At 51.6% G+C, this 13,763-nt stretch overlaps 3 protein-coding genes across 3 annotated transcripts; all 3 read left to right on the top strand.

The window, feature by feature from the left end:
• Window positions 1-218: 218 nt before the first annotated feature.
• F5J12DRAFT_82422 (uncharacterized protein) lies at window positions 219-5,800 on the top strand. Its single transcript, XM_051745432.1, has 7 exons — window positions 219-514; window positions 571-818; window positions 879-1,672; window positions 1,722-2,953; window positions 3,010-4,366; window positions 4,427-4,510; window positions 4,566-5,800. The coding sequence occupies exons 2-7, from the start codon at window positions 572-574 to the stop codon at window positions 5,475-5,477; spliced, it is 4,626 nt and encodes a 1,541-aa protein (XP_051600198.1). The 5' UTR covers window positions 219-514; window position 571; the 3' UTR covers window positions 5,478-5,800.
• Window positions 5,801-5,973: 173 nt separating this feature from the next.
• F5J12DRAFT_905506 (cation transport protein-domain-containing protein) lies at window positions 5,974-9,618 on the top strand (the record flags this gene model as incomplete). The annotated part of the gene is made up of 15 exons (XM_051748668.1): window positions 5,974-6,017; window positions 6,068-6,274; window positions 6,412-6,782; window positions 7,073-7,716; window positions 7,774-7,889; window positions 7,940-8,086; window positions 8,260-8,403; window positions 8,456-8,617; window positions 8,668-8,706; window positions 8,820-8,968; window positions 9,021-9,067; window positions 9,121-9,175; window positions 9,228-9,283; window positions 9,335-9,528; window positions 9,558-9,618. 15 exons carry the CDS (start codon window positions 5,974-5,976, stop codon window positions 9,616-9,618), a joined length of 2,436 nt encoding a protein of 811 aa, XP_051600197.1.
• Window positions 9,619-9,859: 241 nt separating this feature from the next.
• F5J12DRAFT_82402 (S-adenosyl-L-methionine-dependent methyltransferase) lies at window positions 9,860-11,375 on the top strand. Its single transcript, XM_051745425.1, has 5 exons — window positions 9,860-10,245; window positions 10,296-10,431; window positions 10,483-10,790; window positions 10,838-10,986; window positions 11,041-11,375. The coding sequence occupies exons 1-5, from the start codon at window positions 9,916-9,918 to the stop codon at window positions 11,219-11,221; spliced, it is 1,104 nt and encodes a 367-aa protein (XP_051600196.1). The 5' UTR covers window positions 9,860-9,915; the 3' UTR covers window positions 11,222-11,375.
• The last annotated feature ends 2,388 nt before the right edge of the window (window positions 11,376-13,763 follow it).

Below are 13,763 nucleotides of genomic sequence, written 5' to 3'. Positions count from 1 at the left end.
CGGGATGACGTCAAACGGCCCGGGGGCGCTTTCAGTCGTCGTTTCGAGCGACTACAATTGGCTGAGCGAGTATGTCACACAAGGACATGTGGGACTGTCGGCCGCGAACTGCATTACCAGTACTACATAATGTCGTGCAGCCACGAGGATGGGTTGGCGAGTAGAGAGGGTCGGGGGTATGAGGGGTGTCTGGGGTCCTGTGGGTTTTGTTTGGCTGGGAGGTGGACGGGGCTGGGTTGTACCCCGTCCTTTCCCTACAGCCTCAGCTTAGAAGGACACACCAGTAGTGTCACTGAGCCCCCCCCTCAGTGGTCCTCCTCCTCCACTGTCTTCTTCCTTCGCCCACCTCGCCACTTGCTGCGACGGGCTTTGGTTTCCATCGACAGGAAAACAGAAAAAAAAAAGTTACTTAGTAGTACGAGCTCGTTTATCGCCTGCTGGCAGGTCTACTTCACGACCACCACACGCGACAACTCGATTCATCCGCACCTAAAATATTTGTCCATCGAAATTCGTGCGTTCTTTGCTTCTGTCCTTTGAGACCTGCCATTCTCACATGTTGTCTGTCAGAATGAGCAAAGGTTCGACTGCATCTGCAAAGACTCCGACGCCGCTCCCATCGCAGTCAGCTTGGGCAAGGGGCCCGCCGCAGAATAGCAATTCTTCAGCTCCCTCAACGCGTTCTCAGTCTCCCGCTCCTTCCCATGTACAGTCTATAACTGCTTCTCATTCCCGTCGTCCAAGTGCGTTAGGCCAGGGCGTACCCGTAAAAGAAGGCGTCAGCGTCCCGCGGAATAACGTGGGCTCCGTCAGACAGGGTACGTCATCACCTTCGTCCTTTCCATCCAGCAAACATCTTGATCCAATCTGCATTGCAGGATCTTCCTTAAATTTTGGCTCAATAGATGATGCCTCTGCTCCTGTTTCGTCTTCACCTACCGCTACCCCAGTGGTTAGACATGAAAGCGTCAAGACATTTGGCTCTCTGCCTGTAACGACAGCTACGACATCAACTATCATAAATGGAAAAACTCCCGCTTCAGGTCCGTCCGCTGGCTCGTCGAAGCCTTCATCACGGCCCTCGGCGATGGCTCCATCGATATCATCATCACCATCAGCAACGGCCAGCCCGTCATCGACAACGTCCGCAACGACGTCGTCGACGGCTCCGGCATCTACTCCTAACTCTACCCCGTCGACATCGTTAGCGGCCACGCCGTCTTCGTCTATGCCATCCACCAGTACAAAGTCCAGCTTTAATGTTGCCAAACTTTTCCAGGGTAACCCCTCGGCCTCCCAACCGTCCTCAGACGCCACCTCTCCTTCAACACGACCGTCTAATCTACCTCATCAGCCGCCATCTGCTGGCCAACATGCACCGCAACAACCGGTACAGGCTCCCCCGATGAGCGCGCATCCCTATCCGTCGTATGGACAAGGAATGCGACCTCCTCGCGGTGCGAGTGGGCCTGGTTCACCGGCATTTTCTCGTGCTGTACCCAATGGAAGTGGACCGCAGTCACGGCCGATGCCAGGTCCCGGTGGTCCCGGTGGCCCTCCACTCCCTTCTAGTCCTAGACTCGCTCCACCTACTCACTCGCATCCCCCTTCATCTGCAGGTGTTCCTCCTCAACAGCTCCCCATGCAACCCGTGCATTGGTCTCCGTACTACGTATGTCATTGTGCTCGCATATGACCACTATTCAATTGACTTGTTTTAGTACCTGGAATACCAATCGCCGCAATGGTTTTATCCAATGCAAGCTCCTCATGGTATGGGCCATGCACCCCATGCTCCCGCACCCACTCCTCAAGGCCCTCCTCACCCCAGCATTCCTTTATCACCTCGAACCCAACCTCCGTCACTTCCTCCCGGCACTCCGACTATGGCTCATGGTGTTCCACACTCTCCGCACACCCCTCAACCTCCACCGCCACACACGCATCAACCTTCAGCTAGCATGAGTATATCTCCTCCTCCGCCGACGCCATCCACATCCAATGCTCCGGGCGGTCGTAGCCTCAATACCAATGCCACTACATTCGTTCCTACGGCGCCTCGATCACACAAGATTACCATTAAAAGTGAAGACGGGACGGAGGTTAAATTGGAGTCGTTCAAGAAGCCCAGCCCCCAACCATCTACCACCCCGATACCCCCGCCTTCTCCGATAGCAACAAGTCGTCGGACAGCATCGGTGCGCATTGAAAGCGAAGAGTCGAAGCGGAAACGGGAAGAGCAGGCACGATTAGAGCAGGAAAAGAAGGAGGCAGATGAGAGAGCAAAGAAAGAGGAGGAAGAACGGAAACAAAAAGAAGCAGAAGATGCTAAGCGGAGAGAGGAAGAGGAGGAGGAAAGGAAACGGAAGGAGAAGGAAGAGGAAGAGGAGCGAGTGCGAAAGGCAGAGGAAGAGAAGGTGCGACAAGAAGAGGAGCGAAAACGCAGGGAAGAGCAGGAACGGTTAGAAGAAGTGCGACGCACTGAGGAGCGCTTGAAGGCAGAAAAGGAGCAGGCGGAGCGGGAGCAAAGAGAGAGGGAACAGAAGGAGCAGGAGGAGCGGGAGCGAGCTGAGAGGGAAGCCGAACAGCAACGCCAGGAGGAGGCCGAAGCAGAGGCTCAGAAGCAAAGCGACATCGTTGAATCTCCGACACAAGAGTCGTTGGAGGTTGAAGATGGTGAAGTGCTCGAGAACGGAGAAGAGGTTTCCGAGCCTCAAGTAAACGGTGCTGGCAAAAGCCAGAAAGAGTCTCTGCGGATCGACACCTCAGAATTCGCCAGACGTCGGCCGGGTCCCCTCGATATCAATGCTGCCAAGAAGGATAGCTCTGCGCCTCCTCTCTCCGCCCTGTTGACCGCTCGCAATATCGGTAGACTGGACGAGATCGAATATCCTGATGGTATAAAGAGTCCCAAGACGGAGCTTAATGAGAACGCGAAAGACGGCAAGTTTAGGTATGTATGGATTTCAATATCCGAGACCAAAAGCTCACTCTGTTATTATCACCTAGGTATGACCGAGATTTCCTCATGCAGTTCATGGCAGTCTGTAAGGAGAAGCCGCCGAATCTTCCTCCGTTGGATATCCTTGGCATCGAGCCTGTCGACCAAACGTCATTCGCCATGACGCGTGGCGGTTCCGCTCGACATCGTCAGTCTTCAGGTCCCATGTCCGCAGCAGGTGCTCGCTCAGCTTCGATCGGCCTTGGTATTGGTCCTTTCAAACCTGGGGCTCCCCCTGCTCCTTTTGCGATGGGCCAGTTTGGTACTCCTGGCAACAAGCTCACGAGCGAGGAACGTTTTATGATGTCTCAAGGCGCACGCTCGGCGTCTGTTGGCGGTGGCCCCGCTGCGTTGCTCAACCGTCCTCCATTAACACGAACTCCAAGTCAAGGTGGACCCGGTGGACACCCGATGGGTGGCCATCGCACGCGCAGCAAGCGTGGCGAGAAACGCACCGATCTCAGCAAGGTCGGTTCGGTACAGCAAGGTCCAGGATTTGGCCCAGGTGCTGCCTCTTCGATACCTGCACTTGAACCCGTTGCTCCTCTTGAGATGTCCGCCAACCGCTGGGTGCCTAGCAGTGCGCAGCGTAAAGGTGCTATCGACGCGGACACTCCTGAGGTTGTGGATCGGAAAGTTAAATCACTCCTCAACAAGCTCACTATGGAGAAGTTCGACTCGATATCTGACCAAATCATTGCATGGGCCAACAAGTCGGAGAATGAAAAGGATGGACGGACCCTCATTCAGGTCATCAGGCTCGTTTTCGAGAAGGCTACTGACGAGGCTAACTGGAGCGAGATGTATGCTCGACTCTGCCGCAAGATGATGGAAACGCTCAGTCCCAAGGTCCAAGATGATGGCATTAAGAGTACCGACGGGAAACCCATCACAGGTGGTCAGCTCTTCCGCAAATACTTGCTCAATCGGTGTCAAGAAGACTTTGAGCGTGGTTGGTTTGCCAAGGAAGCCACAGCTCGTGCGGCGGCAGCCAAAGCCAGCGACGACGAAGCAATCAAGGCAGCCAACGAGAAGAAGGGCGAGGAGAGCGAGCTCTACTCCGACGAATACTACGCGGCTCAGAAAGCGAAGCGTCAGGGTCTCGGTCTCATCAAGTTCATTGGCGAGTTGTTCAAGCTTCAGATGCTCACTGAACGCATCATGCACGAATGTGTGAAGAAGCTGCTTGGTAATGTGGAGAATCCCGAGGAGGAAGAGATCGAGAGTCTGTGTCAGCTGTTGAGAACTGTTGGCCAACTTTTGGATGTTCCCAAGGCGCGTGCACATATGGACGTGTACTTCCAGAGGATGAGAGAGCTCTGCAAGAGCCTGAACGTTAGTCCTCGTATGCAGTTCATGCTTCAGGTGGGATCGTCATTGTTTGCATATCATCGTTCACCAACTAATACTTGACTGTTTCATTAGGATGTGATTGAACTCCGTGACCGGAAATGGCAACCTCGTAACGCGGTAAATGCGCCTACTACGCTTGCCGCAGTACACGAAGCGGTTTGTATCCCGTTGTTCATCGTTGCACGTAGATGCTCATAGATATGATATCCAGGCTGCCAAGGAAAAGGCTGCTCAAGAAACCCAAGCATTCCAGCGGCAATTCAGCATGTCTCGAGGTGGTTCGAAACGAGGTGCCGAGCGCAACGCTGAGCCTTCTCCTGACGGTTGGGCAGTAGCTGGAGGCTCGCAACCTAGACCCCCAACCAAAGCAGGCGACCTTTCGCATTTCGGCAAGATCAGTAAGGCTGCTCCGATGGTTATGGGTCCGAGCAGTGTTTTCGCTGGCAAGAAGGATATCAAGCGCGAGTCGATGACACGCACGAACTCGAGCTCTAACATGTTCTTGATGCTCAGTCAGAACCCCGAGCTTACCATGGAACCCAAACCGAGTCGAGCACCTAGCCGGAAGCCCAGTACGGACTTGGACAAACCGGAACCTGCTCCACAGCGTAAGAAACTTCAACTCCTACCCCGCACGATCCCCGCCCCTGGTGAAACTTCGTCGCCCTCGTCAGAGGAAGAATCCGAGGCAGCACCTGCAGCCCAGATGTCAGAAAAAGATGCGCAGAAGATCGATGAGGACGCTAAGGAATTCTTTGCTGTCCGCAACCTTGAAGAGGCGGACGCATACTTCACCACCCTCACAGAAGAGCATCGATTCCGACTGGTTGACAAGCTCGTTTCATCGGCACTGGAAAGCAAGGAAGCTGATGCTCGTTTGGTCGCTGACTTCTTCTCTCGTCCTGCTTCACAACACGAGTGCTCGCCAGATGCTTTCGAAGCTGGATTCATGCCCATGGCTGAGCTACTAGAGGACATTGCTATTGACGCCCCGAAGGCATTCGAGTACATGGCCATCATGCTGAAAGGGGCTGGAATGGACAAGGACGAGGAGAGAATGAAGCGGATCGCTGAGAAGGTGACGGACAGTGGTGATAGGTTGCTTCAGCTCGTTTCGTCATGAACATTTTCGTCGACATATTTCATTTCCTTGGGGATTTTACTTACACCCTCAGCTGCGCTCCCATCTGGCATATATTACTTTTTCTTTTTCCCCATCCATTGCTTGCATCGTTTTTCTGATGAATCTTAGTCTCTGTTCGTGCGTGACCCTGGTTGCTGCAACACATAATAATCTGTCTTGTACATCGCATGGCTTTTCTCCCCTATTATTTGTTGTCCTAGTTTTACAGCATAGGCTACAGCTTAGCAGTACATCAGATAGTCAACGCGAACAATTCACTCAGACGACGAACCTATCGTATACGATGATGCCCGATGGATTGACTGTCTCATCGACCAAATATAGACAAACTCACATCACTGCAATCAATCACCAAATCACTCCTTGTTGAAAGTACTCAGGAGCCGTAGCCCTCAACCGCCTTCCGCACCAAATTCCACCACCGGGCGGTATGGCTCACGGCGGGCGTCGGTTTACAGCCAATCTTTGGCGGGGCATGCGAAAGAATCTCAACTTTTTTCGCGTGCACCTGCTCTTCTTGTTTGTATTTCGCTCTGTTCGAGAATATTGTCATTTATCTCGGCCAACAGCACTTTCATACCGCTGCTTGCATCCGCCGTGCTGTATGCCTCCAACGGCAAATATCCGATCAGTTATGTCGATGCCCTCTTCAACTCCGTCAGTGCCATGACTGTATGCGGCCTTTCGACGGTGAACTTGAGCTCTTTGACACCGTGGCAGCAAGTCATATTGTTCCTACAGATGTGTGTTGGCAGTCCTGTGGGTATCCGCACTCCGTTACTGGTGGGGCAAAGAATCCTAACCACACAACCACACGCTGTCTCGCCAGGTCGTGGTATCATGGTGTATGGTCTATATCCGAAGGCATGTGATCCTGAAGGTAACTGGCAAACCAAAGTGACGTCTCTCTTAGGTACTTCTTTGCGAAGAAATTCGATCATATCATCGCAGCCGAGGCTGCCCGTCGATTGGAGGCTCAGTTGACCAGAGACACCTCCGCATCGAGAGGAAGGGATTTTGGTTGGCCACGCCGTGTTTCAACGTTGTTCCAGCGGCGACCCGGTCTAAGCCCACTTCCGGAAAACGGATTGAGTGCGGCCGAAGATGTTTCCGTATCAGAGGAGAAGGAGGGCGACAAGAAGTTCGGGGTGCGTATGATCCGTAGGATGGATGCTCCACCCAGACTTGTCAACCCGAGTGGACGAATTACCGAGGCGGGAGATACCCCTGATAGGGCGCTTTTGGCATGCCCAAATGGGGGGAATCACATGTCTTCGCCGCCGCGTGCGTTCACTCCAGACAGCAGGGCTAACGACTTAAGCGGTCAGTATCCTACTGAAGGTGTTTACGCGGAAGTTCCAGAGAGCGCCCAGGAAAAAGAGGCGCCCGAGAACCCGAGTGCTTCAGGTGATGGACCTTCGTGAGTCGATAATGCCTCTTATCGGCCGGGTCGCTAACAGGCTTTAGGGTCCGTTGTTTGTCAGATCCTGGAGTTGAAGACAAGATTGATACAGCGTTGTGTAAACCCGCACTTGCCCCTTTATGCGGGATTGATGTTCTAACCAAACATGCAGCGAGTCACCCCTTCCTCAAGTCCAACACCTTTCATGAGGGTCCAGAAGCAAATGAACGAGCGCGCAGGATGTCTAAGGCAGCTAATGTGGAGTTCTCGCCGACGGTCGGCCGCCAGGATACGGCTTATTCCACTGGGCCGGACACCACGTGGGGTGATGGTACTCGTCAACGCCGTCCAACTGTAGTTTCGATTGGCGATCATGTTCCGCTGGGTCGAAATCCCACAATACACACACATCGCACGGTGCATACGGTGCCTCGCTCCGATGGGTATCCAGAATTGCAGCACCCTCAATCCGTATACACGGATTTCGGTGGCTTCCCCATGCCTCACAAGCTTCTGGGCAAGCTCCTGGGACGGCTATTTCCGAAGGCTCAGGTTCGCCTCCACAGAACGATGACGATACCCGCTACGACCTCCTTCACGGGCGGCTCGATACTCTCTCATGGCAGAAGAGGGTCGCTTGCTGCACCCGATGGTGCCATCAACACTGCGGACGGGACGAAACCAGCTACATACATTTCGTTTCACGCAACCGTGGGGCGCAATTCTGCTTTCCGTTCACTCACCAATGGACAGTTGGAAGAGCTGGGTGGAGTTGAGTACCGTGCATTAAATGCACTGTTATGGCTCGTTGCCTCGGTTTGTGACACGTTGCGCACAACATTTATGACTGACATGCCTTGGTGCCTGTGACAGTATCACTTCGGTATTCAGATCATCTCTTACGTTGTAATTGCCCCGTATATGTCAATGTCAAAATGGTCCAGCGACTTCACACCCCCTGCCCTCCAGCGGCCCGTAGCTCCTGCGTGGTAAGCTTCTTACAGGAAACCGACGGCAGTAAAATAACGGGTAATCCCAGGTTCTCCTTGTTTCAGGTTGTATCCGCCTATACCAACACTGGAATGTCTCTTGTGGATCAGTCGATGGTTCCTTTTCAAACGGCGTACCCGATGATATTCTTCATGATAATCTGTATACTTGCCGGAAACACAGCTTTCGTAAGTTCGTGTCTCTCAGCAATCTCGAAGGCTAAACGGTTGGTTTATTCTCCGTCCAGCCTGTCTTGTAAGTAGCCTTTTAGCTATCTGTGCTTAGCGTTCACGCTCCATACTTTCAGTCTTCGTTTTACCATGTATGTCGCTCTTTGGGTGTCCTAATGACTGCTTACAGCAGTTGAAGTTGGGTCGTCACCAAGATCATACCAAGAGACTCGCGTCTAAACGAAACATTACATTTTCTGCTCGACCATCCTCGCCGGTGTTTCATCTATCTGTTCCCATCCCATCAGACATGGTTTCTCCTCACAATGTTATTCGTACTCAAGTATTTCGAATATCCTAATACTCGTCTCTCTCGCTGACGCCTTATCGTTCAGCATCACAGATTGGTTAAGTTTTCTTATCTTCGACATCGGGAATTCAGCCATCAGTTCAATCCCTGTCGGAACAAGAATTGTAGCAGGTTTCTATCAGGCCATCGCCGTCCGGAACGCCGGCTTCGGCATCGTTCCACTCGCTCTTCTTGCCCCTGCCACCAAGTACGTGCGAGCTGATCTCCAAGTTTCATACGCTGAACCAACTCATTCAGGGTCATGTATGTTATCATGATGTACATCAGCGTATGTGAGTATACTGCTCCTTGCCTCCTATTTAGAACCAACGATACAGCCATCTAGATCCAATTGCGTTGAGGTAGGTTTTTGTCGCAGTCAAGATCGTGATTAACATAGGCGGCTGTAGTGTTCGTTCCACCAACGTGTACGAAGAACGGTCTCTGGGTATCTTTCCTCCCGACGAGGAGGATGTTGGGACTTTCCGGCCTACTGGCTCGCGCGTGGCAATTTGGGGTCATTATTTGGGGATGCACGCTCGTCGCCAACTGTCCTTTGGTAAGTGATCGGGAGTCTTGATTGTGGATATGAGGTCTCACTCGAAGGAAAGACATGTGGTGGTTGTCGCTGGCATTATTTGTAGTGTGCATTATAGAGGTGAGCCCAGGCATTGGCTGTGTGGCTATGCTCTATTCTTAGGTGGCTACCAGAGAGATAATCTCAACAACCCTAATATTCAAGGCTGGTTCAACATTTTCACGATAAGTGAGCTCACTGCACTTCATATCTTTTCTCTTCATTATATACTATTTCCCAGTTTTTGAACTCGTGTCAGCCTATGGCTCAGTTGGCCTTAGTTTGGGAGTGCCTGACGTACGTCTGCTTCGTGATGTGCTGTTTTCACCATCTCACATTCTTGGACAGCAAAACTACTCGTTCTCCGGGGCACTACGGCCACTCTCGAAGCTAGTGGTTACCCTTGTCATGCTTCGCGGTCGACATCGTGGGCTTCCGGTGGCCATCGATCGCGCAGTCATGCTTCCATCCGAATTCCGCAAGCCCGAAGAGGACCCCGATCTCCAACATACCACAGATGAAAGGACTCGGGCTTCTAGATTGTACAACCGACCAGGCGGAAGTATTGCAGATATTCCCGGAAATTGGGAGGGGGTGGGATCCGAGAACGACGAACTGAGGCCACGAGCTGAAAGTAGAAGAAACAGCACCACGTCTTCCTCCCGGATTCTGCATACGTAGAGTGGGAAGGCTTACAGCACCAGCACTTCCGATTCCTTGGACAGACATAGAAGAGCACTTCAAACTTCTTAAGCACTTTTACCGAGAAAATGTTTGTATGAAAGAGCACAATGTATGACACACACGACCCGTACTGTAGCAATTGTACTGTAGTGGCCTGAAATGCATGTCTCAGGGGTCTCAGTGGTGTGTCACCGTGGTGCAAGCTCGACTGCCACTTTCACCAATGACTGTATATCGTTTACGCCATGTTGCCACCGTCCCCACCACCCATCTCTAGGCGTGAACGTACGCAAGATGCTGATGCTGCCGTTCGCCAAACCGACTCTGATGCCGCGTTGGCTCGATTGTCCGCAGTCAGGAAGGGTTACCTCACAGACTCTTTCATCGGGCACCTGGTTCCACGATCGCAATTACAACCACCAAGATCCCCTCTAATAAATGTCGGCACATACGTCCGTTCATACTCGATCGATCACCTCGTGGAAGAGTGGATAAATATCTCTAAGCAAGAACACAAGCCATGCCAGATCGTAAGCTTGGGAGCGGGGAGTGATACACGCTTCTGGCGAATTGCTGTGAGGGTTCTTGCATTACTGGCCGCGCGAGCATCTCACAAAAAAAGTAGACTGGGCCGTACAAAGATCATTTGCGGGTTTACGCTGAGCTGGATTTTCCTGAGGTTACAGTGAAGAAAGCGATGTCCATTCGCAAAAGCAGTCAGCTTGGCGCAGTGCTTGGATCGCCCGAAACAGTATCGTTGGGTGAGCATGATGATCCATTGTTGCGATAGGAATCAGCTCATTAGCTAACAGCTCAAGGCGGGATGGCACTACATTCCCCTAAATATCACCTGCTGCCCTGTGATCTACGGAAGCCGCCATCCGAGGTTCTTCCATCTCTCCTCGGAGAAATTCTTTCTCCCAGTTCACCGACACTTCTACTTTTTGAGTGTGTGCTCGTATACATGTCACTGGAAGCCTCTTCGAACTTGACTCAGTGGTTTGTGGACTACTTCGATTCCAATTCTGTTTCTTCAAACCCCGGGGTTCTCGGTGCGATCGTTTATGAGATGTTTGGTCTTCAGGACAGTTTTGGTCAGGTTATGATGAACAATTTGCGGGTAAGGAGTTTTTCTGCTTGAGTATCAGCGATATTGAAGCGCACTAGTCCAGAAATGTCTCATTAATAGGGGCGTTGCCTTACCCCACAATAGAAACGCTCCCTGAGCGTTTCATGCGGCACAGTTTTACAGTGTCTAAAGCCCTTACTCTTCGGGAAATTCGCGAAAAGTTCATACCCAAGTCCGAGCTTATGCGGTGAGCCTACTATCCGAGCCTTTTTGATCACAGAAATTTAATTGCAGATTCCAGAATATCCACCTTAGAGATGCTGGACGAAGTCGAAGAACTTAATCTCGTCCTGGATCATTATGCTATCACGTGGGGCGTCAAGTTAGACCCCGTATCAAACTCGTCGAGCGCCGCGTGGACACAGTGGGGAATAAGGATGGTTCCAGATCTGCCAGACGAGCGCGAAGCACGATGGGAGTAGTACTTGCGTCCGCTCCTTGGATGGGTTCTACAGTACTTTCTAGTTCCTTGCTATGGATCATTGTTGACTACTTGCATCAATCTGTGAAGAGTTCAAGCAACATGATGTACATGTTTGTGTTCGTCACTTACCCTTAACACTGTCAACTTCCCCGCGCGGATTGATGAGTTGGAAACCTGAAGGGAGGGGTGGAACTCAGTGAAGACTGCGGTAAGTCACAAATACCCAATTTCAGCCGTAAGGAAACTTATTGTCGCTTAGGCATGACCATCGAAATGACGCAAAGCATACGCAGTGCCTAACCAGCTCACTTGAAATACGTGGCGAAGTAGAGGGGTATGTCTCACTTCACTTTTTCACTACCTCCCATCACTGGCAGAGTCAGTACGAGTGTAAAAAAGATGGCATGTTGTTGACGATGTTACTTCGGATTCCGTCAAAAACTTCTGCGCAAACCTTCGTGATTCCGGGCCTCTGGCCTTTGCTAGCGCCAGCGTGGACGTTTGCGTAGTGCAATTGAAAAAGGCTCGTGAACTGATGTGGAATATACAGATCTGAATGCAAAATTAAGCAGTGGTCCATAACAGGATCATAGTACCAGAGGGGCCTACGATGCTGGTCTGGTGATCAGACTAACTAGTTGCACTCTCAGTCCTGATCGAAATGCATTGTGAGCACAGTACTGAATATCGAGTGTAAATGCAGTGTCCATGTGCTCGTCTCTATTCTTGCTCATTGGACACAATTCAGGTTATCTTCAGTTACATCGGCAAGACGGCTGGCGCACTTTCCCAGTGAGGCATCCTTGAACTCGATCATGTGGGTTCTGTTGAGAAACACTCGTTGTGACCATCCCGTCAGTTGCCAAATTTTCGACAACCAGATATTTCTTCCGTAATGGGTACCAATCTAATTGTGAGTGTCAGCATATACAAAAGCTGTAGCCTACTTTAAAGGCAGTTTCCCGGTTGGTCCCTACGGCAGATACGTTTCTCTACATCCTCCCACCTGCCTTAGGCGTGAGCCCTGCTACAGCTTCTGCTACTGGAAGGGGTCCGTGCTTCATGGAAATGCTTTCAGTCAGAGTCAAAAAGGGCACAAAGGCTGCTACCTACAGCCTGCAGTTCCCCGTCCGCCAGAACGTGTGTCCATACGGGAATGAACGGCGCTGGCGCAGCAGAGGCTAAGAAATGACATGCATGAGGGGCTATACGACGAAGAGTAGAGACTCACACACTTGAAATGGTGAACTTACCCAAAGCAGTGATCGCTGCAATGATGGAGAAGACAGCGAACTTAGCAGCGTACATGTTTTTAGACAGCTGTCATTGTTCCGGGCTTTGAAACTAAAGGAGCCAGTGGGACCCGCTGAGAAGACTGAACTCGAGAGAAGAATAAGGGTGTGATGTGCGAGCTGCTTGCTTGGCTCGCCCAGAAACCTAACCAATACCTTTATATCCCTTGTGGAATTCTCTTTTTACCAAGGAGTAGACTATTTTTGCGTGTTAGCTCACAGGCATCCTTGAACAGTAGATTCAATCGAGAAAAGCAGGCAAACTAACCCGTAATTGGTTGGTAGCTTGTCCTTCACTTGTAACGACCCGATTGCCACGGTCGATTTTCCGCCGGAAAGCAGGAGACAAAGCAATGCGAACAACACTACCTTCCTTTTTTTCAGGTTGCAACCGGTGGGGTACCGCCCCCCGCGGGAGATAGTGGGGATGGCGGAGTACCAATCACTGACCGGCTGCAGGACTTCTATGCGGTCGTGTTTGATAGGTGAGAGCCCTTGGCTGTCCATATAGCACCTAGACCGTTCGTCAGGCCTGCGAACATTTGCTGACCGGTGGGCGAAGTAGGTCCGCCTAATGGTCTCATTGCAGCACTATCGTGCACGGTAGGGAACGTAAGCCGTAAACCTTGGGTGACCTCGACCAACACAGGTGTTCTGTGATGCTCTGTCATACGTAGCATGCGCTAGAAGGCCATGTCAATAGAAATGTAACAACTCCAGTTCAGCACAGTTCAATAAACAGCAACGCCTGAAAGGAGCGAACCACCCATGTAGAGAAGGTTAGACGTCGAGCCGGGTGACTAAGCAAAGAGGCAATGGGGTTGTTTCGACCGCTTGTGGTCACAGAGAAATCAGTATTTCATGGCAGGTCTGGAGGTTGGAGTCGGCGTTAAGAGTGCAACGGAAATCCCCTTTAGTCGCTTGCTGCCTGAAACACACTTCAGTTGGGTTAGGCTAAAGAGATAGTGGAGCCAGCAGATTAGCTGGTCTCCATAGTAGGGTGGGAGGTCTCGACTCTACTCGCTGTCTCAGATTAACGGCAAGAGCTCTGAAGACAAACCCGCTCCGTTCTTTCTCCGAGAACGCTGCAAGGGTCGCCAAACAACAAATACCCAGCTAAGGTCTATCATGATTATGATGGCGCCGCTCGGAGGAGTCTTTGGAGAGTGATATGTGTCCACCTCTCCTCAGGACCATCGGTAATGCGGTCAGGAACGATGAAGGTATACGATGACATTGTCAATCGAC

The sequence above is a fragment of the Pisolithus orientalis genome (assembly GCF_024613125.1).
Source record: "Pisolithus orientalis strain OTSU chromosome Unknown F5J12scaffold_13, whole genome shotgun sequence".
NCBI classification, from domain to species: Eukaryota; Fungi; Basidiomycota; class Agaricomycetes; order Boletales; family Pisolithaceae; genus Pisolithus; species Pisolithus orientalis.
Note: the sequence above shows the minus strand (reverse complement) of the source record. Positions and strands in the feature narration are given on the sequence as shown.

Bases quoted from the DNA above. Each gene is read 5' to 3' on its own strand.
- F5J12DRAFT_82422 (XM_051745432.1), top strand. From the start codon at position 572: ATGAGCAAAGGTTCGACTGCATCTGCAAAGACTCCGACGCCGCTCCCA. The intron at 1,673-1,721 runs GTATGTCATTGT...GACTTGTTTTAG, and splicing joins TGCATTGGTCTCCGTACTAC to TACCTGGAATACCAATCGCC. The intron at 4,511-4,565 runs GTTTGTATCCCG...TATGATATCCAG, and splicing joins TTGCCGCAGTACACGAAGCG to GCTGCCAAGGAAAAGGCTGC.
- F5J12DRAFT_82402 (XM_051745425.1), top strand. From the start codon at position 9,916: ATGTTGCCACCGTCCCCACCACCCATCTCTAGGCGTGAACGTACGCAA. The intron at 10,432-10,482 runs GTGAGCATGATG...ATTAGCTAACAG, and splicing joins GCCCGAAACAGTATCGTTGG to CTCAAGGCGGGATGGCACTA. The intron at 10,791-10,837 runs GTAAGGAGTTTT...GAAGCGCACTAG, and splicing joins TTATGATGAACAATTTGCGG to TCCAGAAATGTCTCATTAAT.